This window comes from Macaca thibetana, chromosome 16, assembly GCF_024542745.1.
Source record: "Macaca thibetana thibetana isolate TM-01 chromosome 16, ASM2454274v1, whole genome shotgun sequence".
NCBI lineage: Eukaryota > Metazoa > Chordata > Mammalia > Primates > Cercopithecidae > Macaca > Macaca thibetana.
The window spans coordinates 77,033,842-77,060,360 of record NC_065593.1 but is presented as its reverse complement, the minus strand read 5'-3'; the positions used below and the strand labels follow the sequence as shown (position 1 = coordinate 77,060,360).

Sequence of the window (26,519 nt, the reverse complement as noted above, 5' to 3'; positions counted from 1 at the left end):
CATTTGTTACAAGTAAAGGTGACGCTTGGGTTTATAGCAATGTATGTAGTTACTGAATGTATAGTACATTTTAGTGAATGATGGTTTATATGTGTATTGGAAAAACTGTATTTACTTTGGTTTCATTTTCAGGGAAAGGCACTCCTAGGGGACATAAAATTAGTGATTACTTTGAGGTAAGTTACATTTTTTGAAAAAACAAACAACAAAAAAAACCAAACAAAAAACCAAACTCTGTAGTGATTTTTTTTAAAAAACCTGAATCCTTGTGTTCATTTGAGGCTTTAGAAAGTAATATTTTGGCCAGGCGACGTGGCTTATGCTTGTAATCCCAGCACTTTGGGAGGCCGAGATGGGAGGATCGCTGGAACCCAGGAGTTCGAGACCAATCTGGGCAACATGGGGAAACCCTGTCTCTACAAAAAAATAGAAAAATTAGCCAGGTGTGGTGGCACTCACCTGTAGTCCTGGCTGCCTGGGAGGCTGAGGTGGGAGGATCACTTGAGCCTGAGAAGTTGAGGCTGCAGTGAGCCGTGATCTGCACTGCAGCCTGGGTGACAGTGAGACCCTGTCTCCCCCAACCCCAAAAAAAAGAAAGAAAGAAAGTAATGTTTTGCCTTTACTGTACTCTTCTTCCCTTTCTCCCCATCTTCATCAGTTAATGCTGCCCCATCTCTCAGTAAGAGAAAACTGCTGCTGCCTTCCTAAATTTAAATTTATTATGTGTCTTGTCTGTGATGATGTAAGAATTCACAAATGAGGTGATTTTTCTCTTGGCCAGACGAGGTTTTGTGTCTTACAAAGATTGAGGTGGAATGACTTGGACTCTTCTTTTGTCCTCCTCCCTTTAGTCCAGTGGAACATGTAGTGAGTTCCCTGACCCATCGTTAGTGGTTACTAAAGACACTAACATCCACTGCACCACTGCATTTCTGCTTCGTGTATTTTGAGACAAGAAGGGAAAACATTCTTCTCTCATGTCCTTTCAAAATCATGTATACCTTCAGCTTTCTAGCCATGTTTTCTTTATATCTTGGTATATTTCTGCTGGAGCTCCTTCTTAAAAATCTCATTAAAAAGTTAGCAGAATTTGACTTGTGTGGCATTTTCTCTCTAGAGTAAGATGTATTAACTTAAAGGGGCCATATAATTAAGATCTGTTTGTGTATTAATCTTTTACTCTCCTTATCTGAAGCATAGTACTGTTTTGAATTATTCATATCCGTTTTTCCCTGTTGGCCAGTTTGCTGGGGGAAGCGGGCCAGGAACCAGCCCTGGCAGAAGTGTTCCACCAGTTGCACGATCCTCACCGCAACATTCCTTATCCAATCCCTTACCGGTAAGCATTCACCTGGAGAAATTTGACACCTGTTGTAGGAGACAAGATGCCCAGAAACACTCAAGCAAAGTTTCTCTTTCATTAATTACCCACAGGGAATGAAGCATTAGGGAGAAGAGTTCATAGTTTTACCTATGAATCCCTTACTTAGATTCAAATCTGTATCAGTAAATTAGCTTTTTACAGAAGAGCCAATCCTATTATCTCTATATAATAAATTACCTCTAATGCTACAGCTCAGTAGTCTGTCAAAGAATTGATTCCAATCGAAACATTAGGTTTTTTCCCTTGCCAAATTTGTATGTTCCTGTAGGGTTTTTTAATTTTAAAATTTGACCAGCTTCTGGCATAATTGAGTTTTCTCCAGAGCTTACTCAGTAATGTACTAGAAAAACTAATGCTATACAGATTTGTGATAGGTTTGTTTCCAGCCTGTAAGAGAGATCTGAAGGTCTTAAAAACATACCTAAGTTAGTGGTTCTCAGTTGGTGGCAGTTTTGCCCCTCAGGGACATTTGTCAATAACTGGAGTCATTATTGGTTGTCACAGCTCAAAGGTATGGGGATGACACTATAGGCATCTACTGGGCAGAAGTCAGGGATGCTGGTAAACATTCTGTAATGTTAGGACAGCCTCCCTGCAAAAAAAAAATTACCTGGTCCAAAATATCAGTGGTGCCGAGGTTGAGAATTCCTGAGTAAGCCAATGTAGGAGTATGTTTATTTGCTCCGGTGTCTTCGCATTATTTGTTGATACTGTGTAAGACTTCTTACTCAAGAGTGTGCTCTATCCCCTAATGCCTTAGGTATTGCCTCAGGTGGGATCTTGGGAGACAGGGTCTCTGGGACAGAAGTTTTTATTTTAGATCACTGATTTTTAGGAAGTTGTTTTTCGTTGCCTTGGTAGAGTTGTGTAATAGTACTCATTTCCCAGGCAATTTAGGCTTCTGTATTGTTAAAGTATTTTAAAATCTACTTCCTCCCCCTCTACTGTCTCATAAAAACCTTCATTCATTAGGATTATTGTAATTATTGAAGCACTTATGAAAACATAAGTTAAACTTATGAAAACAACTAAGAAGTTTTGGCTATTACTGTGTCATCCTTGCCATATATATGTAATTTTCTTTTCTTTTTTCTGAGACAGTCTCGCTTTGTCATCCAGGCTAGAGTGCAGTGGTGCGATCATGACTCACTGCAACCTCCGCCTCCTGGGCTCAAGTGATTCTCCCAACTCATCCTCCTGAGTAGCTCATACTACAGGCATGTACCACTACGCCCGGCTAATTTTTTTATTTCTTTGTAGAGGCGTGGTTTCACCATGTTGCCCAGGCTGGTCTCAAACTCCTGAGATCATGTGATCTGCCCGCCTCCACCTCCCAAAGTGTTGAGATTACAGGCATTAGCCATTGTGTCAGACCATCCTTGCCATAGTTTAAAATGTTAGAAATGTTTGATGATAGATCCAATTTGGGCAGGTTGAGGTTTGTTAGATAACTGTTGAAGAGGCCTGTGTCTCTGTTTTTCTTAAGTTTCAAACCAGTTAAAGTCTAACAGACATTAAATGAGATTGCAGATTATCTATTTGGGACAGATATGTTTTATAGAATTTCTCAGTGTTGTGTATCACTCTTTTCTTCCGGAAATCCCCTTTTCATTTGGTTTTTAATGGTGTGACCACCCATCTCTCATGTGTCAGTTTAGGTTGAATCTTACCTGAAGACAAAAGAGATGAACGCAATAATCTGTAGATATTTTTGCCAGCTATATGAATGTGGCTGAGCCTCATCATCATGCAAATCTGAGTATAGATGAGGTGTTAAAATAGGAACCAAAGCTTAATCCTCCACCTTTTCCTTGCTTGCCTCTAGGCTACTCAGCATGGTTGGAGGAAAACACACACGCCAAGGTGACTGACTGATCTTCAGGTCATGAGCACTGGCCTCATGTGTACCTCTCACTGCCTGCCAGTCCTACTGTATTTCTACTTAGTTCCCTTTCCTCCATGAATATGTCCTGTTTTTGTCATCTCCTGCAAATCTCCAGCAATTCTTCTACTAACTGATGGCCTTCCTTTTTTATGTTACTGAGAAAATAGAAACGATCAGAAGAGCATTTCCACATGCTCCTACCGCAGATTTGCCAAGCTCCTTGCATCAGTACCCACATCCATCTGCCTTTGAGATGAATGAACTTGCTAGCCCTTCACATGGGTCTGGTCTCCCCAATAATTATGTATCCAGCTGTCTACTTGACATTTCCACTTGTACTGCTTGAGCATGTCCAAAAACGAACTCTTGCTTTCCCTGCCCTACCATAACAATAACATTGAACTGCTCTTCCTGTAATCTGCCTTGTCCTGGTAAATGACAGGTAACACCATCTGGTTTTTCAGGTCACAACCTCATGCCCCAAATGTAATCCATCAGAAAATCCTGGTTTTCCTTTAAAATGTATTAGAATATGACCACTTTTCTATTTTTCCAGTTCACTGTATTAGCTTTCAAAGTAGTCTCCCTGTTTTTGCCCTTGTTTCACCTAGTCTGAATGTAATAGCCCGAGTAAGTGTTAAAATGTTCAGACACATCCTAGCACTCCTCTGCTCAACACTTCCTAGACTGAAGTCTTCATGTGACCTAAAAGCTCTTGCGTGATCTGTGCTCCCCACCGTCCACCCGATTCTGACATCTGCAGCCATTCTCCCTCTCCTTCATGCCACTGCAGCCACACTGGCCTCCTTGAGCTCTGTGAAGAATGCTTTTGCTTCAGAGTCTTTGTACTTGTTATTCCCTCTTCAGGAACATTCTTTTCTCAGATATCAGCAATCTCTTCTTCAGGTTGTTGCTCAAAAATGACCTTAGCCGAGCGGTCTCCGTTAGCCAGCTTCTCTAAAATAGCAGTCCCTCATACCTTGTCACTTTGTTCCTAACTGTACTTTATTTTAATTCTTGTTATTGGTACCTGACACACCCATACATTTTAACATATACTTAAATTTTTTGTTGATTTATATTTATATATACAGAGGAGTACACATTGTAAGTCTACAGTTCACATGAATTTTCACAAACTCTACAAGCACAAGAAATATTACCAGTGCTGCAGAAGTCCCCCTGAGTTCCCTTTCAGTTACCCCCTCCCTGCCACTGTGGATAGCCACTAGCCTGACCTCTAACAATATAGATGCATTTTTTTTGTATCTTGCATAAAAGACATTCAGTGTATACTTTTGTGTCTGGCTCCTTTTGTTGCATGTTACTTTTGTGAGGTTTATCCATTTCATTGTCTATTTTGTAGGTCATTTATTGTCATTGGTGTGTTATAAGTTTAATTTTCATTTAATAATTTATATATTTTAATTTTCAACTCTATAATTAGTTAATTGCCCGTCTTCCCACTATAATTTTTTTTTTTTTTTTTTTGAGACGGAGTTTCGCTCTTGTTGCCCAGGCTGGAGTGCAGTGGGGTGCGATCTTGGCTCACTGCAACCTCTGCCTTCCGGTTTCAAGCAATTCTCCTGCCTCAGCCTCCCGAGTAGCTGGGACTACAGGCATGCGCCACCACGCCCAGCTAATTTTTTGTATTTTTAGTAGAGGCAGGGTTTCACCATCTTGGTTGGGATGGTCTTGATCTCTTGACCTCGTGATCTGACCACCTCGGCCTCCCAAAGTGCTGGGATTACAGGCGTGAGCCACTGCACCCGGCCTAGAATGTTAATCTCATAAGAAAGGAGATTTTGCTTTGCTTCGTTTACTGCTGTCTCTTGTTACATAAAGGTGTAATTTTTAAACTAATTTCCCCCACTTGACATGTAAGCAATAATGTCTCATTTCATTTTCAGTGTCCAGCATCCAAAACAGTGCTTGGGACACAATAGGTGTTCAAAATTGTGCTGACAGGGAAGAATAGATGGATAAAAAATTATTTTCACCTTTTTTCCTGTAAAAGATTATTTTGTATTTGTGTTAAATATAAAAAATACAGAAAGTATGTAAAACATGAAAGTTTTTATACAGGAGTTGGCAAAAGACAGGTCACAGCTGGCTAGCTAGGAATGATTTTTATTTTTTTAAATTTATTTCATTTTAATTTATTTTATTTTTGGAGACAGAGTCTCACTCTCTCTCCCAGGCTAGAGTGCAGTGGCGCAGTGTTGGCTCACTGCAACCTCAGCCTCTTGGGTTCAAGCGATTCTCCTGCCTCAGCCTCCTGAGTAGCTGGGATTACAGCCGTGCACCACTACGCCTGTCTAATTTTTGTATTTTTAGTAGAGATGAGGTTTCGCCATGTTGGCCAGGCTGGCCTCGAACTCCTGACCTCAAGTAATCCACCCACCTTGGCCTCCCAAAGTGCTGGAGTTACAAGCGTGAGCCACCGCACTTGGCAAGCTCAAAGTGATTTTTAGATGTTTAAAAGGTTTTAGAAACGAAGGATATGTGACAGAGACTGACGTGGCCTGCGAAACCTAATATATTTCTATCTGATCCTTCACAAAAAAAGCTCCCAGAAAATCACTATAAAGTTAACTCTGTGTAATTGTTACATAGGGAGGTAAACTATTTCCAGCAGCTGGAAACCTACATGCGGTTCCCTGATCACAACTCCCACTACCCTAGAAGTGATCACTCGGCTAGTTTTTGTGGTAATCATTTTCGTTTTCATGTAGTTTAAACTATCCATGTATGAATCCATAAACAAAATAGTTTAGTTTTGCCAGTAAGTAAACTCAGTGTTTAAATCTTACGAATTTTTATTTTTGGCTGTTCTATCAATTATTAAGAGCGGTGAGTATATTCGTATCTCTCGCTGTGATTGTGGAAGTTGTCTGTTTCTTATATTTATATTAAATTTTGTTATATGTATTATGATTCTCTTCATCTCTTTAAAGCTCTTTGCTTTATTTTTCAATTTTAATTTTTATTTTTGAGACAGGTTCTCGCTCTGTTGCCTCGGCTGGAGTGCAGTGCACAATCTCAGCTCACTACAACCTCCGCCTCCTGGGTTCAAGTGATTCTTGTGCCTCAGCCTCCCAAGTACCTGGGATTACAGGCATGTGTCACCATGCCCAGATAACCTTTTTGTATTTTTAGTTGGGGTTTCTCTGTGTTGGCCAGGCTGGTCTAGAACTCCTGGCATCAAGTGATCCGCCTGCCTCGGCCTCCCAAAGTATTGGGATTACAGGTGTGAGCCCCCGAGCCTGGCTGAAGCCCTTTGCTTGAAATGTGGTTTATCTGATGTTTAATATATCCAAACCATTGTGAGGTATAACTATTTCCATTCTTAATATTGTCAACTTTGCATTATTATGTTTTCTTTCTTTGGCAAATACCATGTAATTAGATTTTTTTCTCTTAAGTCTAAAATTTTTCTATTATCCTATTTACATTCATTATAATTACCACTCTATTAAGTTTAGATATATCATCGTTTAATGTGTTTTTTATTTATCCTGCCTCTTCTGTGTTCCTTTTTCTTTAATTTCTTGCCTTCATTTAGATTGAATTTTTTTTTTAAGTCATTTTCTATTTTCCTCTTCTACTAGTAGCTAGGCTGTCTTTGGTGTTTCTCTTAGAAAGTACCACTTACGGCCAGGCATGGTGGCTCATGCGTGTAATCCTTGCACTTTGGGAGACCTGGGAACCCTCGTGGGAGGATTACTCCAGCTGAGGAGTTCGAGACCAACCTAAGCAATATAGTGAGACCCCTGTCTCTACAAGGCAGGCAAATCATGAGGTCAGGAGTTTGAGACCAGCCTGGCCAACATGATGAACCCATACCTCTACTAAAAATACAAAAACTTAGCTGGGCTTGGTGGCAGGTGCTTGTAATCCCAGCCACTCAGAAGGCTGAGGCAGGAGAATCTCTTGAACCCGGGAGGTAGAGCTTGCAGTGAACCGAGATCGCGCCACTGCACTCTAGCCCTGGTGACAGTGCGAGACTCCGTCTCAGAAACAAACAAACAAACATTTAAAATTAGCCAGGCATGGTGGCATGCACCTTATAGTCCCAGCTACTCAGGTGGCTGAGGTGGGAGGATTCCTTGAGCTTAGGAGGTCGAGGCTGGAGTGAGCCATGATCACACTACTGCACTCCATCCTGGAGCATAAAGTGAGACCCCGTTTCAAATAACCCCCCCCCCCAAAATAAATTACCACATGCCAAAATTTGAAGTCAGTTGTATCTTTATCCTCTACCAAATAAAATCATGTCCTCAGGACACTAACTGTTTACTCTGCTACTGATTTGGTGGTAGTGGTATATGTTTTTATTTTGCCTTTTTTTGGTCTCATAAAATATTATTGTTTAATGCTATCAGTGTTCGTTTAGGTTTATCTGTGTATTTACCTCTTTGTACTTCTTTCCTTTTTGCATCCTACACCTTCCACCTGGGGTCACTTTCCTTCTGCCTAAGTATTCCATTAGTATTCTTCTAGAATATATCTGCTAGGGATTAACTCTCTAGGTTTTTGTTTACTGAAATAACTTTATTTTGCTCTTATTCCTGAAAGGTATTTTTGGCTGTGTGTGTTTTTAGGTTCGCTTTTTTTTTCTTTTAACACAATTGAGCAGTAATTCATTACCATGTTCTAACCCTCCATTGTTACTCTTAAGAAATCAGCTGTCATTTGCCAGTTGTTTCTTTGAAGGTATCTGCTTTTTTCCCCCTGACTGCTTTAAAAGTTGTTAGCTATGGTGTTCTGTAGTTTTATGATAATGTGTCATTTCATTTCTCTGGCTTGTGATTTCTTGGACTTCTGGAATTTGTGGGTTGGTGTCTTTCATTAGTTCTGAATAATTAGCCATTGTCTCTTTGAATATTATCTCTGATTTGTTCTTCTTTTCCTTCTCTTATGAAATTATAATTAACCATACATTATACTTTATAATTTTATTACCATGCCTTTTGACTTCTTTTTTTGTATTTTTGTTCTTCTTGTCTTTATATACTCCATCATGGGTAATTTCTTCTTGCCTTTCAGTTCCCAGATCCTGTTTTATTGTTTCTAATTTGCTGTTAGCCCTATTGAATTGGTTACTGCCTTTTGAAGAAAAAGAATTACATTTTCTGCAGATATTTTCAAGCCTGTCTTTTATTTTTTAAAATATGGTAGACACAATTATTTTATAATCTGTTTGATAATTCTAGCATCTGAAGCTTTTATGAATCTGTTTCTGGTGTCTCTTGTTTTTCTTAGTTGTTGTTCATGGCTTTATTTCTTTTATGCTTTGTATTTTAACTGTGTACTCCTCATTGTTCTTGAAAAATTTTTTGGGGGTTTCTTCAAGATCTAGGATGAATGAAGATGTATTACTACAGGGAAAATTTTTATTTGCTCCTTCCGAGTACCTAGAGATTTTACCTCTTTTATATACCACTTTAGTGCATTTATAGCTTATATTTTGTGTAGTTTGCTTATTTTGTTTGCTTTATTTCAGCTACTGGGAAATATTGATTTGGATTGTGTCAACATTTCTCAAGAGAACCCCCAACTCTTACACTGCCAAGGCAACTTCCTTGCAGCCATCTGAGGGTGGGGGTAATTTTTCTTCTGGTTTACCCTTTCCTTGAGAATGTAGGTAGCTCTTTGGAGGCCCAGCTTGAAGTGGGAAGGGTTTCCTATTGAACCCTCTCCCTTGGGTGGGCTGGGCTTTGGTCTGTGACTATCTGCTTGATGTTGCCCTGAAAATGGAAATTCAAGATCTGCAGGTGCCCTTAGGTCATATGTGGCTTTGGTGTTTCTTTTACCTGTCTGATGTTCCTAATTTCCCTTAGATTTTGCCCTGGCAGATGCCTAATATTTAATCAAGTCTTCAGTGCTTTTAATGTTTTTTGTTGTTATTGTTCGCCCATATTTTATCCTATCTGTATAGTTTGTTTGTTTTTTTTTTTCCCCAGGGAGAGGTTGGTTCAAACAGGAAAGGCTATAGCCTACGTAGGATATTTACATAAATGTTTTTAAATCTTTCAATCCTTGGCAGGTATTTATTGAATATATGGCAGAAGGTTTAATTTTACTGTTGCAGCTCATTCTCCCATGCAGTGAGAATGTTGTCATCAATGGATATCACAGGTGTTCTAGAGCCTGAGTTTAAACTGTTACATTTGGTGGGGTAGGAGTGTTGATCATGAGGAGGACTCTATTCATAGATTCAAAAACTAAATTTCTTTGTCAGGATCATTTTACTTTTATTTTTTGACATGAAAATGTTAAAGAACTATTCCTGATTAAGGAAAATTATTTCTTTTATTCATGCAGATTAGGAAAGTTCAACAATTCAGAAATGGTGAAATAGAAAGTTCCCTCCAAAAGAACTGTTATTAGAGAGTATGGTGGGCAAATTTTTCTGGACTTTTTGAGATATACACGTATGTTTATATAATAGGTTTTCTTATTTCCATTGTATTACTTTATTTAACCAATATCTTGTAAACATTTGTGTTCTATAAATAGTGTAATGAACGTCCTTATACATACTTCTTAACTTACAAATTTTTCCCAGATAAATCCCCTAATTGTAATTCCCAAGTCAGAATATGATCATTTAAAAATGTCATCACATAAATTGTTAGAAGGTTATTAGCAGTTTGAGAGTACCAATTTTTTCACACCCTGCTAATACTGAATTTTATCATTGTAACCTTTGCATAAAGAAAAATACCTTGTTTTAACTTGCATTTGTTCATTAGTTATATATATTAAACATCATATGTTTAATGGCCTTTTGGATTTCTCTTTTAATGCTTGTTCAGGTCCTTTGCATATGTCTCATTTGAAATATTTGTGTGTTTTTGGTTTTTGTTTTACTGATAGGTAAAGCATTATTTGTTAAGATTTAATAAATTATTTATATTATTGATTTGTTATATTGTAAATATTTTTGCTTGTTTGTAATCTTTTCTTTTTATGTTGACTTTTACCATTCAGATGTAAAAAAATTGAAGTAGTTAAATTTATCAGTGTTTTTCCTTTATGATTTACGGGATTTTTCTTATTCTTAGATGTTCCCATATGGTGTATGCCTGTATGGTGTGTGTTTGTGTGTGTGTGTGTGTATGTGTGTATTTTTTTTTTCTTTTGAGACAGGGTCTTGCTGTGTTGCCCAGGCTGGAATGCAGTGGTGTGATCTTGGCTCACTGCAGCCTCTGCCTCCCGGATTCAAGTGATTCTCATGCCTCAGCCTCCTGAGTAACTGGGACTATAGGCACATGCCACCATGCCCAGCTAATTTTTGTATTTTTAGTAGAGATAGGGTTTTGCCATGTTGGCCAGGCTAGTCTTAAACTCCTGACCTTAAGTAATTTGCCCACCTTGGCCTCCCAAAGTGCTGGGATTACAGGCATGAGCCACTGTGCCCTGCCCATGGTTTATATTTTTAATGTCATGTTTAAAAAGTCCTTTACAACTAGAAAATTCTAAAAGCATTTGTTTATTTTTTCTTCTTGTAATTTTTATATGTTATGAAAGGTAGGAATCTATTTTTCCCTTTTTTTCTAATGTCTGCACAAATGTCCTACCATCTTTTTAATAAGTTCCCACTGATATGAAATGCACATTAATCACAAATTATATATCCATATTATATAGATCTGTTTCTGAATTCTGTATTCTGTGCCACTGGTCAATCTGTCTGTTTCTGTATCTGTATGATACTGTTTTAGTTAATGTAACATTGTAGTATGTTTCGATATCTGATCAAGTTTCCCTGACACTCTTTCTGAAAAATTATGTGGCTGATTATGATTATTTTTTTAAGTGAACCTTAGAATTTATTGTGAAATCCCACAAAAACAACTGCCCAAGAAAGCATGAGAGAGAACCTAGATGACTACTGTACCACCATAAGACTATCCCTTGGAAGAGAAAAAGGCCAAAAACAAAATTAAAACCTTAAACTTGGGTTTTAGAGAAATTTGATGTTTGTAGAATCTGAACCCAGGAACATGATATTACCATTTAATTTAGATCATTTTTAATATTCATCTGTGAAGCTGTATAGTTTGTCTTCATAGGTGTTCTGCATGTTTCTTAAGTTTGCTTTCAAGTATTTTACAGATTTTTGTTTGCTACTTTGAATCTGCTTTTCCTTCTGTTACATGCTCTGATTAAAATCAGTTGGGGAAGCTATCGATTTTAGTGTATTTATTTTGTATTTGTCCGTCTTACTGAACTCCTTTTAATTGTTATAGTAATTTTTCCATTGATCTGGTTGGTTTCCTTTGTGAATAGTTATATCATCCAAAAATGACACTAAAAATCTTTGATTTCTAATATTTTTACCTCATTTTTTTTCTTTTTTACATTGGCTAAAACTTTTATAACGTTTAATATGAGAATATGTTACTTTGGTCTTGTTTTTTAGCTTTAATGAAAAGGTCTCCAGTGTTAGCACCATTAGTTATGATATTTTATGTTGATTTTTGAAAAACATACTCTTCATTGCATTAAAAGTGGATAATTCCAGTCTTTTTTTTTTTTTTTTTTTTTTCTTTTTGAGATGGAGTCATGCTCTGTTACCCAGGCTTAGTGTAGTGGCACAATCTGGGCTCACTGCAACTTCCGCCTCCTGGGTTTAAGCGATTCTTCTGCCTTAGCCTCTCGAGTATCTTGGATTATAGGTGCCCACCACCACGCCCGGCTAATTTTTGTATTTTTAGTGGAGATGGGTTTCACCATGTTGGCCAGGCTGGTCTTGAACTCCTGACCTCAAGTGATCCGCCTGCCTTAGCCTCCCAAAGTGCTGGGATTATAGGCATGAGCCACAAGGCATGAGCCACCGTGCCCAGCCAATTCTAGTCTTTTAAGAGTTGCCTAACAGTGTGTTTATCCTTTTTGGTATCCAACAGGAAGAATCTTAATTTATCCCTCCCTAAAGTTAATGTAATGAATTACATTAGTAGATTTGCTAATGTCAAATCATTTTTAGGTTTCTGGAGTAAATTATGTGTAATTCTGGTGTATTATCCTTTTAGTATACTGTGGAACTTGTTTTGCTTGTATTTATTTTAGATTTTTGCATCTAAATATAGTATAGTGAGAATAGAATTGAGAGTGAAATAAGCTTCACCTATAAAGTCACGGAACAGGCCAGGCACAGTGGCTCATGGCTGTAATCCCAGCACTTTGGGAGGCTGAGTCAGGTGGATCACCTGAGGTCAGGAGTTTGAGACCAGCCTGGCCAACGTGGTGAAACCCTATCTCTACTAAAAATACAAAAAAAATTAGCCAGACGTGGTGACACCTATAATCCCAGCTACTTGGGAGGCTGAGACAGGAGAATCGCTTGAACCCAGGAGGTAGAGGTTGCAGTGAGAGCAGAGACCATGCTACTGCACTCCAGCCTGGGCAACAAGAATGAAACTCCATCTCAAAAAAAAAAAAAAAGAAAAGAGAAGAAAAGTCACGGGACAGTGTCTTAATTTTCATTTACCTACAGGATAGAAATAATATTTCCTGTGTAGGGTTGAGGGCATTATAAAGATGATTTGTAGAATTCTACAAAGTAACATGTAAATTCAGACTCTCATAAATATAGAACCATTAAAATATAGTGTCAAAGAATTTGAGTAAGATAGTCACATTTTTAGATAGGTTATAATACAATGATAATGTTGGTATGCTCTCCATAATTATTTTTAGAGAGGCCTTTTTTAAAAAAATCATTCATCTTATATTTGATAACTGTTTTTAACCTGTTACATGTTTGGGCAGTATCAGATTATGTTTTTCATGTTATTTGTGTGTTTCTTTACTGTTTTCCAGCGACGAGTAGAACAGCCCCTCTATGGTTTAGATGGCAGTGCTGCAAAGGAGGCAACGGAGGAGCAGTCTGCTCTGCCAACCCTCATGTCAGTGATGCTAGCAAAACCTCGGCTTGACACAGAGCAGCTGGCACAAAGGGGAGCTGGCCTCTGCTTCACTTTTGTTTCAGTGAGTACAAAGCCTAAGTTAATTCAGATCCTTGCCATTGCCCTAGCGCTCCTTGATGAAGTTGGATTAATTATTTTGATAGAGAGATAAGGGCATTTCTAATACTTTTTTTAAAAATGTGATCTCCCCTTATCGTCATTCCCAAACATGTCTAATTCTACATCACTTCTAAATGTATTGTGTTTTTCCCAGTCTCCGTTGGTTCAAACTCCTGAGGGAGACTGCTTTGTCAATGCCTGAACCCACAATGGAAAGGAAGGAAAGCATCATCTTAGATTGACAGAGAAGAAAATACAGATCAAATTCCATTAGTAACCAAGATATAATTAAAAATAGAATCTCCAAGTTTCAGCCATCATCTATGTAAGTTAATACTCAAGTCAGTACAGTTTTAGTATGTAGGCAGGCATTCTCACAGCAAGGTTACTGGCCATTTGCCCTGTGTAGTATTTGGGCTATGTACACACTTGCTTTCTCACTCCTTCAGAGTATTGGTACACTTAGCTTTCTCAGGAATATTTGGCTACTTGTTTGCTCCTTTCAGCTTACTTCTTTCTCCATCTTTGAAGAACAAGAATTTGAATATTATGAAAGTTTGACCTCATTTCATAAGGTGCTATGAATGCAGTTTGAACCAAATGTTATTTTTCCTGGTTTCTGGGCCCTACCGGGTCACCTGTTTGTTGCCAAGAGTAACAGAAAGTCCCGTCGCCCTATTCCTATTCTACTTTCAGGGACATCTTTCAGAACTGTCACCACTTATCCAAATTTTGTCCCTGTTACCGGTTCATTTTGTCCAGTTATAATCTAAGTTTCCTGTTTATTTGCCCTGTGGTATCTATAAGTCTTCAATCCACACTACACCATGTTCAAAAAGGTGCTGAAAACGGTGGGTAAGGAAAGGAAATACAAATAATAAAACAGTTAACCAGATAGGAAGCTATTGTGCATGATTTGGAACGTTCTCTTATAGTTATGATAGCTTTACTTAAGAAAGAGATACAACATTCCTTGAATAACATCATTTCATTCAACATCGTTTTGTGATAGTGTTAATTAGACACTGTTAGCTGATGCCACTGTCTCTGTGGAGTTTGCATGTTTTCCCTGTGTCTGCGTGAGGTTTTCTCAGGGCACTCTGGTTTCCTCCCGTATCCCAGAGATGTGCACGTTAGGTTCATCAGTGTGTCTACAGAGTCCCAGTCTGAGTGAGTGTGGGTGTGTGTGTGCAACAGAATGGCTTCCTATCCAGGTCTGGTTTCTGCTTGCACCCTGAGCTGCCTGGGATAGGCTCTGGCTATTCATCACCCACTGGAATAAACAGATAAATCATTATCTTACTTGTTTTTATTAATCTTACTTAAATGTATATAGAGCTCACTTTTATTTCAGTGTTTAATATTAGAAGTATTTTGATCTTGGGCCGGGCGCGGTGGCTCAAGCCTGTAATCCCAGCACTTTGGGAGGCCGAGACGGGCGGATCACGAGGTCGGGAGATCGAGACCATCCTGGCTAACATGGTGAAACCCCGTCTCTACTAAAAAATACAAAAAAAAAACTAGCCGGGCGAGGTGGCGGCGCCTGTAGTCCCAGCTACTGGGGAGGCTGAGGCAGGAGAATGGCGGGAACCCGGGGGGCGGAGCTTGCAGTGAGCTGAGATCCGGCCACTGCACTCCAGCCTGGGGGGCAGAGCGAGACTCCGTCTCAAAAAAAAAAAAAAAAAAAGAAGTATTTTGATCTTAATCATCAAAGGAATGGGGAAACTTCTTGTGTGAAGACAGTATAGTCCTATCCCCAGGTAACGAAGGAAATATACATACTTTAAAAATGGGATAATTGACCCATATAATATTGTAAGAGGGAATGATAGCAGTATGGAATAGTTTCTTTGAGAATGCAGTACCCTATAGTATTGTTTTAGGGAATGTATGTGTCATTCACACATTTCAAAATTGTTAATGTTTATCATACACTTACTTTTGTTAAATCTTTGCTTTTTGTTTTGTTTTGTTTTGTTTTTTGTTTTGAGACAGAGTCTGGCTCTGTCGCCTAGGCTGGAGTGCAGTGGCATGATCTCGGCTCACTGAAAGCTCTGCCTCCCGGGTTCACGCCATTCTCCTGCCTCAGCCTCCTAAGTAGCTGGGACTACAGGCACCCGCCAGCACGCCCAGCTGATTTTTTGTATTTTTAGTAGAGATGGGGTTTCACCATGTTAGCCAGTATGTTCTCGATCTCCTGACCTGATGATCCATCTGCCTCAGCCTCCCAAAGTGCTGGGATTACAGGCATGAGCCACCACACCCAGCCTTTGTTAAATCTTTATCTTGGATCTTACTTTTCCAGGAATAACCTTGGATAATCAGGGAGTTATTTATCTTTTGGTCATTTTTAAGGCAATAAAACGACCTCTTTTTCACTTGAGAGGAGTTCCCTTTGTTTACTCCACAAATACTGAGTGCCCACCGTGTAGTGAGCACATAATTAAATACACAAGATTTGGTCAGCAAGAACTTGTTCCCCTTTCCATCTTCTGTAAAAAATATGGTTATGCAGGCTTGTGGTGGATGCACGTGAAGGACCTCCTACTGCTATCAGCTGACACACTCTGCTATCAGAGGGGTAGCAGATGCTGTAGCCACATTGTTCTCACATGCAAAGAGGTGGCAGAGACAAGTAACAAAATGATCATGTATGCAGAAGGAACATGGAAACAGTATGAAAACCAGAAGTCTAAATGCTCTGGTACAGTTCTGTTTCTCTTTGCTTCTCAGCAGTACCAGCCAGCATATAAGCTTAGTAGTATAAGGAAAGAAAATAGTAAAAGGGTTAGTATTAATATACAAGTGTAAATCAGCAAAGGAAAGCAGATTCATAGAAAAGTAGGTAAAGACTGTTTTTGAAAAGAAGGCAAATGGCTAATAACATGAAATAACGCTCAATTTTGGCCATAGAGAAGTGCAAAATAAAACAAGATAACATTTTTGACCTAGCAAATTGGCAAGGATTAATAAATTTGATAGTTCTTGGTGTAGGTGATAGTTTAGATATACATTCAGTTTTATTCTGTCTATAAATTGTTGAAGTCATGTGGACAACTTGGTAATGTATCTCAATGTTAAGTTTACATATCCTTGGGTCCAGAAATTCCATTCCCATAAAATTTACACAAAGATATTTATTGAGGTATTGTTTGTCATTGCAAAAAATCTGGAAGCTGTTTCCTTTCCAGTATTTCAGAGGATATGACCTTCGCATCAGAACTCATCTGACGTAATTCATCAGCGACTGTTGATCACTTCTTTCTTCTCTAAGCATATGGTCTTCACTTGGCTTCCATTCTTGATTTTTCCGCACATCCTCTATCCCTGAACATTAGAGTGTTCCAGGGCTCTGTCTTCAGACTCGTTTATCTGCCTTCATTTTCTTCTTAACATCCCTCTCTCTCTCTTTTTTTTTTTTTTTTGAGACAGGGTCTCACTCTGGCTGGCTGGAGGGCAGTGGTGCAATCTCAGCTCATTACAACCTCCACGTCTTGGGCTCAAGCGATTTCCCCACCTCAGCCTCCCAAGTAGCTGGGAGTACAGGTGTCTGCTACCATGCCTGGCTGATTTTTGTATTTTTACTAGAGACAGAGTTTTGCCATGTTGGCCAGGCTGGTCTCGAACTCCTACTCTCAGGTGATCCACCCGCCTTGGCCTCCCAAAGTGCTGGGATTACAGACATGAGCCACTGCGTTCAGCCTATATTCAGAATTTTGCCACTTCTAATTCTCTTCACTACTGCCACTCAAGCTTAAACCATTGTCTCCCACTGAGATAACTGGACCCATTGCTTTAACCTTTGTTTTCTTTTAATCTGTTCTCGGCAAAGCAGAGTGATTGTGTTGAAACATAAGTCCAGTTATGCCACTCCCCTGTCAAAAAGTCCTTAAAATGGCCCTGCATGGTTTGTTTTCCTCTACCCTGACATGTTTTACTACTATCTCCCTTTCTCATCAGATTCCATGCACACTAGCCACCTTGTTTTCTCAAATACTCTGTCTGTCAGTGATGCTCTCACCTCGGGGCCTTTGCGTTGGCTGTTGCCTTTGCCCTAACATTCTTCACCCATATATCAGCATGCCCCGCTCTCTCAGTTCCTTCTGGTTTCTGCTTATATTTACCCTATTAGAGAGGCCTACCCTGGCCACACTATAAAATAGCAACTTCTCCCCGCCCGCCCCACCTGTTATTGAGCTCCTAGGCCCTGCATTGTTTTTTCTCCTTAGTCTTACACCAGCTGACGTACTATGATAGACTTTTTTCTGACTTCTCCCCACTGGAATATAAGCTCCATCAGGTCAAGGACTTTGCTTTGTTCACTTCTGTATCTCCAATGCCCAGAACAGGACCTGCTCTGATAGGCACTTGGTGTAATTATATGTTGCATGAGTTAGTAAAAGCATTCTTTTTTTTTTTTTTTTTTTTTTTGAGACGGAGTCTCGCTCTGTTGCCCAGGCTGGAGTGCAGTGGCTGGATCTCAGCTCACTGCAAGCACCGCCTCCCGGGTTTACGCCATTCTCCTGCCTCAGCCTCCCGAGTAGCTGGTACTACAGGTGCCCACCACCTCGCCCAGCTAATTTTTTGTATTTTTTTTTTTAGTAGGGACGGGGTTTGATCCGCCCATCTCGGCCTCCCAAAGTGCTGGGATTACAGGCTTGAGCCACCGCGCCCGGCCGTAAAAGCATTCTTTATAGAGGGACTGGTTAAATGAATTGTAATACATTTGTACAGTGGAATGCTATACAGCTGACAAAAGAAGTGAGGTAGCTGTGTAAACACTAATGAAAGGTATCTAAATATGTGTTGATAAAAATAGCATGTGGCAGAATATTAAGAATTTGATCTTTTAAATGTTTAAAATTATTACATAATTCTATGTTTTAGCGTAGGAAATTTGAGTTTTTATTTTTAAGAGAGAGGTCTCACTATGTTGCCCAGGCTGGGGTGCAGTGGCTATTCACAGGCGCAATCATACCATTATAGCATACTATAACCTTGGAACTCCTGGCTCAAGCAATTCTCCTGCCTCAGTTTCCAGGGTAGCTGCAACTAGAGATTGCACCACAGTAGCTACAAGTAGAGATTGTACCGCTGCATTCCAGCCTGGTGACAAAGTGAGACTCAGTCTCAAAAAAAAAAAAAAAAAAAAAATTAGTATTTGGACTCACAGTCCAGTGCTCATTCTATACCAGCACACTAGCTCCCAGTATGAAGACTGTCTGTTTGTACAAAGACAGTATATATCAGACTAGAGAATAAGATACCTGAGCTGACCTCTCTCACTTGTAACCTTATGACATTACAACATACATAAAGATTCAGGAAGAAGGGAAATGTAGAGGGATTAGAAAAAGGTCATTTCCTCCTCTATTGGTGAGAATGTTGTCAGGGAAAATCATAAGCAAATAATTTCCCAAATTATAAAAATAGAACATGTACATAGCCTGCAAGAAATTGAGGAGAAGGAGAAGAGTGAAATTCTTCCCTTGGATTCCTCAGAGATAACTACTGTTAACAGTTTGTGTTTTGGATTTTCTAATGATTACCATTTTAATGTCAAATAATATGTTCCTTATTTAATCTTATTTATTTATTTGTAGAGACAGGGTCTCACTATGTTGCCTAAGCTGGTCTTGAACCATCCTCCTGCCTTGGCTTCTCAAAGTGTGGGGATTACAGGGTTGAGCCACTGTGCCTGGCCTTATTTAATGAACTTTAAGTAAGATCTATTTACTCCTCATTATGAAAGACAAATTTAACATAACTTTCACCCAGTCTTTCTTTCTTTTAGGGTTGTTTAGTTATTGTTACAGTATAAGTGTTTGATATTTAGTTTGTTATTTTAACTATAATGGAGTCTTTTCTGCTTTGTAAATTATTCCAAGACTTTAAAACAAGGAACATTTACAATATTATGATTGTTTCATTGTTGGGCATTGCAAAACCAAATGATTTTATTGGACTCACTGAAGAGAAGAGAGACATTGAATTAGTTTAGATTGAAACAGTTCTAGTCGTCAGGGTCTACTGGATCTTTTTTTCCCTTAATGGCAAGTCTGTTGTTTCCTTAAAACTCGTGTCTTTTAACATTATATAGATGTTCTTCACAACTTGATTTTTTAAAAAGGTAGTTTGCTTTTTTTATGCCAAAGTATTTTAAAATACAGTTCAGAAATCTTGACCTCCTGTCTCTAAATAAATAGGCATTTTTAAAAAACATGTTAACATTTTGCTAGATAGCCAAATTAACATTATAACATATCTATTAACATCTATAAAATAGAACTTTCCTCTCATCATCTGTGCCTGTTGCTCTATACTGACATACAGTTCTACTAGAAAGACAGGCTAAATGCTTAGTTCTTTCCTTTTAATTATTAATGAGGCTTCTAAATTTTTTTTTTAACTTTTAAAGTAGAGAGTTGTTCGATAGCTGTGCCAGATGGTAACAAACAGCTTTCTCTTCTTTGATTATCATAGCTTCATGGATTTTCATGGGTGTACATCAGTAAATAGAATCATTCTTTTTTGGTGCCAGTTGGTCACGGCCTTATCCTTTTACCAGTTGATGGATATTTAGGCTGTTTCCACTTCTTGGCTATTATGAATGATGTTACTATGAACATTCATATATAAGACTTTGTGTAGACGTACGTTTTCATTTCTTTCAGATTTATGCTGAAGAGTGAAATGGCCAGGTCATATGGTAACTGTTTTTGAGGAACTGCCAGGGTCTTCCACAGCAGCTGCACCATTTTATATTCCGAGCAGCAGTACATTCCAATTTCTCCATGTCCTTGCCAGTACTTGCTATTGTCTGTCTTTTTCATTATAGCCATCCTAGTGGGTGTATTGGTATCTCATTGTGGTTTTGATTTGCATTCCCCAAAAAACTGGTGATGTTGAGCATTTTTTCATTTGCTAATTGGGCTTTTGTGCATCTTCTTTGGAGAGATCACTATTCAAATCCTTTACCTATTTTTAAATAGTGTTGCCTTTATTGTTAAGTTGTAAGCATTCTTTATATATTCTGAATATTAGATCTTTGTCAACTATATAACTGACAAATGTTTTCTATTCTGTGGGTGGTCAGTTTACTTCTTGACGATGTCCTTTGAAGCACAGAAGTTTTTAATTTTGAGAAAATTTCAATGTATTTGTTTTTTTCTTTTGTCGCTTATGCTTTTAGTGTTGTAGCCAAGGCTTCACCTAACCCTTAAACGGGGTTTGTCATGCCTCCCAAAAACAGGCTTTACCGCGCCCGGCCTAAAAGCATTCTTTATAGAGGGACTATAGTGGAATGCTATACAGCTGACAAAAGAAGTGAGGTAGCTGTGTAAACACTAATGAAAGGTATCTAAATATGTGTTTTTTAGTTTTTTACTCCTATATTTACTCCTAAAATTTACTCCTATATTTTCTTCTATGTGTTTTATAGTTTTAGCTCTTATATTTAGGTCTTTTTTCCATCTTGTGTTAATTTTTTTGTGTGGTATGAGGAAGGAGTTCCAACTTCATTTTTTTTGCATGTGGATATCCTATTGTCCCAGCACCATTTGTGGAAAATACTGTGCTTTTACCGTTGAATTGTCAGCACCATTTTCAAAAATCAACTGACTCACAGCAAGGGGTTTATTTCTGGGCTCTAAATCCTACTCCGTCTATATGTTTGTTATATTAGCCCGTTTTCACACTGCTACAAAGAACTACCTGAGACTGGGTAATTTATGAAGAAATGAGGTTTAATTAACTCAGAGTTCTGCAGGCTTAACAGGAAGCATGACTGGGAGGCCTCAGGAAACTTATAATGGGAGAAGGCGAAGGAGAAGCAAGCACCTTCTTCTCAGGAAAGAAAGAGAGAAAGAGTGAAGGGGAAAGTGCTATGCACTTGTAAACCATCAGATCTTGTGAGAACTCGCTCACTATCATGTGAACAGCAAGGGGGAAATATGCCCTCGTGATCCAATCAGCTCCCACCAGACCCTTCCCCCTGACATATGAGGAGTACAATTCCACATGAAATTTGGGTGGGGACACAGAGCCAAACCATATCACCTGTCTTTATGCCAGGACCACACTGTCTGAATAACTGTAGCTTTGTAATAGGTCTTGAAATTGGGAAGTGTGAGCCTTCCTACTTTGTTGGGTTTCAAGATTGTATTGGCTGTTTGGGATCTGTTGCATTTCCCTATGATTTTTAAGATCAGCCTTTCGGTTTCTATAAATAAACCAGATAGGATTTTATAGCAATTGTGTTGAATCTGTAGATCAATTTGAGAAGTATTGCCTTTTTAACAGTATTAAGTCTTTCAATCCATTAACACAAAATATCTATTTATTTAGGACGCTTTAATTTCTTTCAGCAATGTTTTGCAACTTGCAATATATAGTCCTATATTTATTTTGTTAAAATTATTCCTAAGTATTTATTCTTTTTATGCTATCGCAAATGGAATAGTTTTCTTAATTTTATTTTCAGATTGCTCATTGCTAGAGTATAGAAATACAATTGATTTTTGTATGTTGATCTATCATGATGGAGTCTTGCTCTTTCGCCCAGGCTGGAGTGCAGTGGTGCAATCTCGGCTCACTGCAACCTCTGCCTCCCGGGTTCAAGTGATTCTCCTGCCTCAGCCTCCCGAATAGCTGGGATTATAGGCACCCGCCACTACGCTCAACTAATTTTTTGTATTTTTAGTAGAGACAGGGTTTCACCATGTTGACCAGGCTGGTCTCGAACTCCTGACCTTGTGATTCACCCGCCTCAGCTTCCCAAAGTGCTGGAATTACAGGTGGGAGCCACCATGCCCGGCCTGGACTCATGATTTCTAATAATTTTTTTTGGTAAGACTTTTTATATACAAAATCATGCCATCTGCGAATATAGTATTACATCATTTCCAATCTGGATGCTTTTAATTTTCTTGCCTGATTGTCCTGACTAGAACCTTCAGTAGAATTTTGAATAGAAGTGGCTAGCTGGGACATCCTTGTCTTTCTTGTTCATGATTTTAAGGGAAAATGTGAGTTCTTTAAAAATAAGTATTTCATTAGCCAGGCGTGGTGGTGCGCACCTGTAATCCCAGTTATTCGGAAGGCTGAGGCAGGAGAATTGCTTGAACCCAGGAGACGGAGGTTGCGGTGAGCCAAGATTGTGCCACTGCACTCCAGCCTGGGTGAGATCTGTCTCAAAAAAAAAAAAAGTATCATGTTTACTGTATGGTTTTCAGAGGTGGTCATTTTTTAGGTTAAGAAGAAAGTTCCTTTTTTTTTTTTTTTTTTTTTTTTTTTTTAAAAGACGGTCTCATTTTGTCACCCAGGCTGTTGGAGTGCAGTGGCCTGATCTTGGCTCCCTACAGCCTCAACCACTTGGGCTCAAGCCATCCTCCCACTTCAGCCTCCCCAAATAGCTGGGACTACAGATGTGTGCCACCACACCTAGCTGATTTTTTGTTTGTTTGTTTTTTGAGCGAATTCTTCCTTTGTCACTGAGGCTGGAGTGCAGTGGCATGGATCTTGGCTCAGTGCATCCTCTGCCTCCCGGATTCAAGCAATTCTCCTGCCTCAGCCTTCTGAGTAGCTGGGATTACAGGCGCGCACCACTGTGCCTGGCTAATTTTTGTATCTTTAGTAGAGACAGAGTTTCACCATGTTGGCCAGGCTGGTCTTGAACTCCTGACCTCAAGTGATCCACCCGCCTTGACCTCCCAGAATGCTGGGATTACAGGCATGAACCACCACACCATGCCCTGATGTATTTTGTAGAGACAGGGTTTGCCATGTTGGCCAGGCTGGTCTGGAACTCCTGAGCTCAAGCTATCAGCTTGCCTTGGCCTCTCAAAGTGCTAGGATTATAGGTGTGAGAGAACCAGTGCACCGGGCTGAGAAAGTTCCCTATTTTGAGTTTGTTGATTTTTTTTTTTTTAAATAATGAAAAGGGTTTTTTATTTCAGAGAAGTTTTATTTTACTGTTTCTTTGATTATTTCATTTCCTCTGTTCTTTTCTCTAGAAAACCATTAGGTAGTTTCAGGGTCTCTGTGCTATTCACGTTTCTTTTCTTTTGTGCTCCGTTTAACCTTTTGTTTTATCTTCTGGGAGATTTTTTTTTTTTTTTTTTTTTTTTTTTTGAGATTGAGTCTTACCCTGTCGCCCAGACTGGAGTGCAGTGGCACAATGTTGGCTCACTGCAATCTCTGCCACCTGGGTTCAAGCGATTCTCCTGCCTTAGCCTCCCGAGTAGCTGGGACTACAGGCACATTCCACCACACCCAGCTAATTTTTAAAAATATTTTTAGTAGAGATGGGGTTTCACTATGTTGGCCAGGCTGGTCTCGAACTCCTGACCTCAGGTGATCCACCCGTCTCAGCCTCCCAAAGTGCTGGGATTGCAGGCGTGAGACACACTGCTCCCAGCCTCTTCTGGGAGATTTTCTTGACATTGTCTTTTAGGTTACTGGCTGTGTATTCAGCTGTGTCCATTTTGATATTTAACTCACCTATTAAATTTTTTAAACTTTGATAATCTTATTTTGTCAATTTGATTGTTCATGTTCTTTACTTTTTAATTTTTGTAGCTACAGTATCCTTTTGATCCTCTCTGAACCTATTTTATTTTTTTTAATCTTAAGAACCTTTAATCCAGTTATCTAAATGCAGAGTTTCAGTTTATGAAACAAACCAAAGCAGTTTGTCATTTTATACTATAAAATATTGAAAATCAAGTGCTGAACTGATACTTTACTTTTAAAGTTGTTTATTGAATTATCTGTTAACTCTATGATTAGGCATTGTTTTTTCGTCTTGGATTTTTCCTTTTGTGCTGTTGGGGTTGTCTTGAAAATGTATTTAGCTTAACTGAATGAGGGATCAGAGTGATTAATATAGGTTGTTGGCATGGATTTTTTTTTTTTTTTTTTTTTTGTAACATAGTCTCTTTGTTTTCCAGTTTTGCATTTCTAGATTTTAACATAGGACCAGGCACAGAGGATCACATTTAATGTCGAATGAATGATCAGTTACAGCATTTTTTTCTCTAACTGATCTGAGCATTGTCACATGAGGTCCTTATATTGTGTAGTACCTTTTACCTTTTGAAAACATTGTTTTCATTTTCATGAGGATTTTCTGCTTCCCAACTGAGGAATTTCCTAACTGCCTACTTCCTCAGTTAACTTTTGCATTTTTACTTATCAATGAGCTATTTATATGTGTATTTTTACAGAAAGCTTTAATTTGGAAACATCATACTGAATCACTTTCTAACACCCTCAGTTTGCTAGAAGAAAACTTAGAATCAGAAATAAGCATATTTAAACCCATATACCGTACATCAAGAAATCTGTAGAAGGGCCTTTTAGCTTCCTCTTCTATGGGATCTGGCAATACAGAGCCATTCCTGCAACTTCCAAAAGCAGATCTCTATCCAGCACAGGCAGATCCAGGTAGGCTGATGATTAATAACCAATGGAGGGGTATATTTGCTGCATAGGAATAAATGCTAACCTTAGATAGTCTATGATTCCCTGAGATCGCTGAGGATCCCTATGATTTCTCTTCTCTGTGTCTCTGATGGTATCTCATTTTGTGTATTATATTCAGAACTTGCATTATGGGTATTTAAAGTCCTTTGGAAGGTGCTTTAAGTTTTTGAGCTTTTCTTTACCCTCTAGTGTATTGAAGCAGAAATGCTTATACTGCAGCATGGTGTTAAGGAAAGTGCGCACACTGTTTTTTGTTTATGGTATTCCATGGAAGTTAAGTGCACACACTTTGAACTTCCTAACTGCCTACTTCCTCAGTTAACTTTTGCATTTTACTTATCATTGGGCCATATATATATATATGCCTTTTTTATTTTTATTTTGAGATGGAGTCTCACTCTGTCACCCAGGCTGGAGTACAGTGGCGTGATCTCAGCTCACTGCAACCTCCACCTCCCGGGTTCAAGCTATTCTCCTGCCTCAGCCTCCCAAGTAGCTGGGACTACAGGTGCGCACCACCACACCCAGCTAATTTTTTATATTTTTAGTAGAGACGAGGTTTCATCATATTGGCCAGGCTGGTCTTGAACTCCTGACCTCGTGATCTGCCTGCCTTGGCCCCGCAAAGTGACGGGATTACAGGCATGAGCCACTGCACCCGGCCCTATGTGAGCTTTAATTTAGAAATATCTCACTAAATCACTTTCTAACACCCTCAGTTTGCTGGAAGAAAACTTAGAATCAGATATAAGCATATTTAAACCAATATACCATGTATCTAGAAATCTGTAGAAGTGTCTTTTAATCATTTGATTCTTTTTTTTTTTTTTTTTTTTTTTTTTTGAGACAAAGTCTTGCTGTGTCACCCAGGCTGGAGTGCAGTGGCACGATCTCAGCTCACCGCAACCTCTGCCTCCAGGGTTAAAACAGTTCTGCCTCAGCCTCCCGAGTAGCTAGAATTATAGGTGCCTGCCCCCATGCCTGGATTATTATTTTTTTTTTGTAGTTTTAGTAGAGACGGGGTTTCACCATGTTGGCCAGGCTGGTCTTGAACTCCTGACTTCGTGATCTGCCCACCTCGGCCTCCCAAAGTGCTGGCATTACAGGCGTGAGCCACTACACCTGGTCTAATCATTTGATTCTTATCGGCTCTTATTATAAATATAGTTCAAGCAGTCATTTGTATAGAAACACATTGTAAAAGGAGAGTATTGTAAGAGCAATCAAATGATAACTGAAGGAAAGAATGCTTGTATCCTAGTGCATTATAATACTTGAGATTCATAATGATGACCCTTAATTAGTAAGAAAAGATAGGGTTTGCTGCATTCTTGAGTAGAGAACATTTTTAGTTATTTGGAATCATATAGACCTGGCGCTCCCCTAGCGACCCCCACCGCAAGATGGAGTCTTGCTCTGTCACCCAGTCTAGAGTGCAATGGCGTGATCTCAACTCACTGCAACCTCCACCTCCTGGGCTCAAGTGATTCTCCTGCCCCAGCCTCCCAAGTAGCTGGGATTACAGGTGCCCACCACCACACCCAGCTAATTTATTTATTTATTTATTTTTAGTAGAGATGAGGTTTCACCATGTTGGCCAGGTTGATCCTCAACTTCTGACCTTAGCTGATCCACCCGCCTTGGCCTCCCAAAGTGCTGGGATTATAGGCCTGAGCCACTGCACCCAGCCTCAAATCATAAACTTTTTTTTTTTTTTTTTGAGACAGGT

The 26,519-nt window shown here is 39.1% G+C and overlaps 1 protein-coding gene across 5 annotated transcripts in view; it reads left to right on the top strand.

Moving 5' to 3' along the window:
- Positions 1-26,519, top strand: part of TLK2 (tousled like kinase 2) — a 143,456-nt gene that overhangs the window by 49,751 nt on the left and 67,186 nt on the right. For 2 of the 5 annotated variants that reach the window (XM_050764844.1, XM_050764841.1), the window contains exons 5-7: positions 133-176; positions 1,244-1,339; positions 13,101-13,268. In XM_050764844.1, coding sequence (XP_050620801.1) covers positions 133-176; positions 1,244-1,339; positions 13,101-13,268 — 308 coding nt within the window. The remainder of the gene's footprint in view (positions 1-132; positions 177-1,243; positions 1,340-13,100; positions 13,269-26,519) is intronic. The other 3 variants (XM_050764842.1, XM_050764840.1, XM_050764843.1) reach the window with 2 other exon arrangements.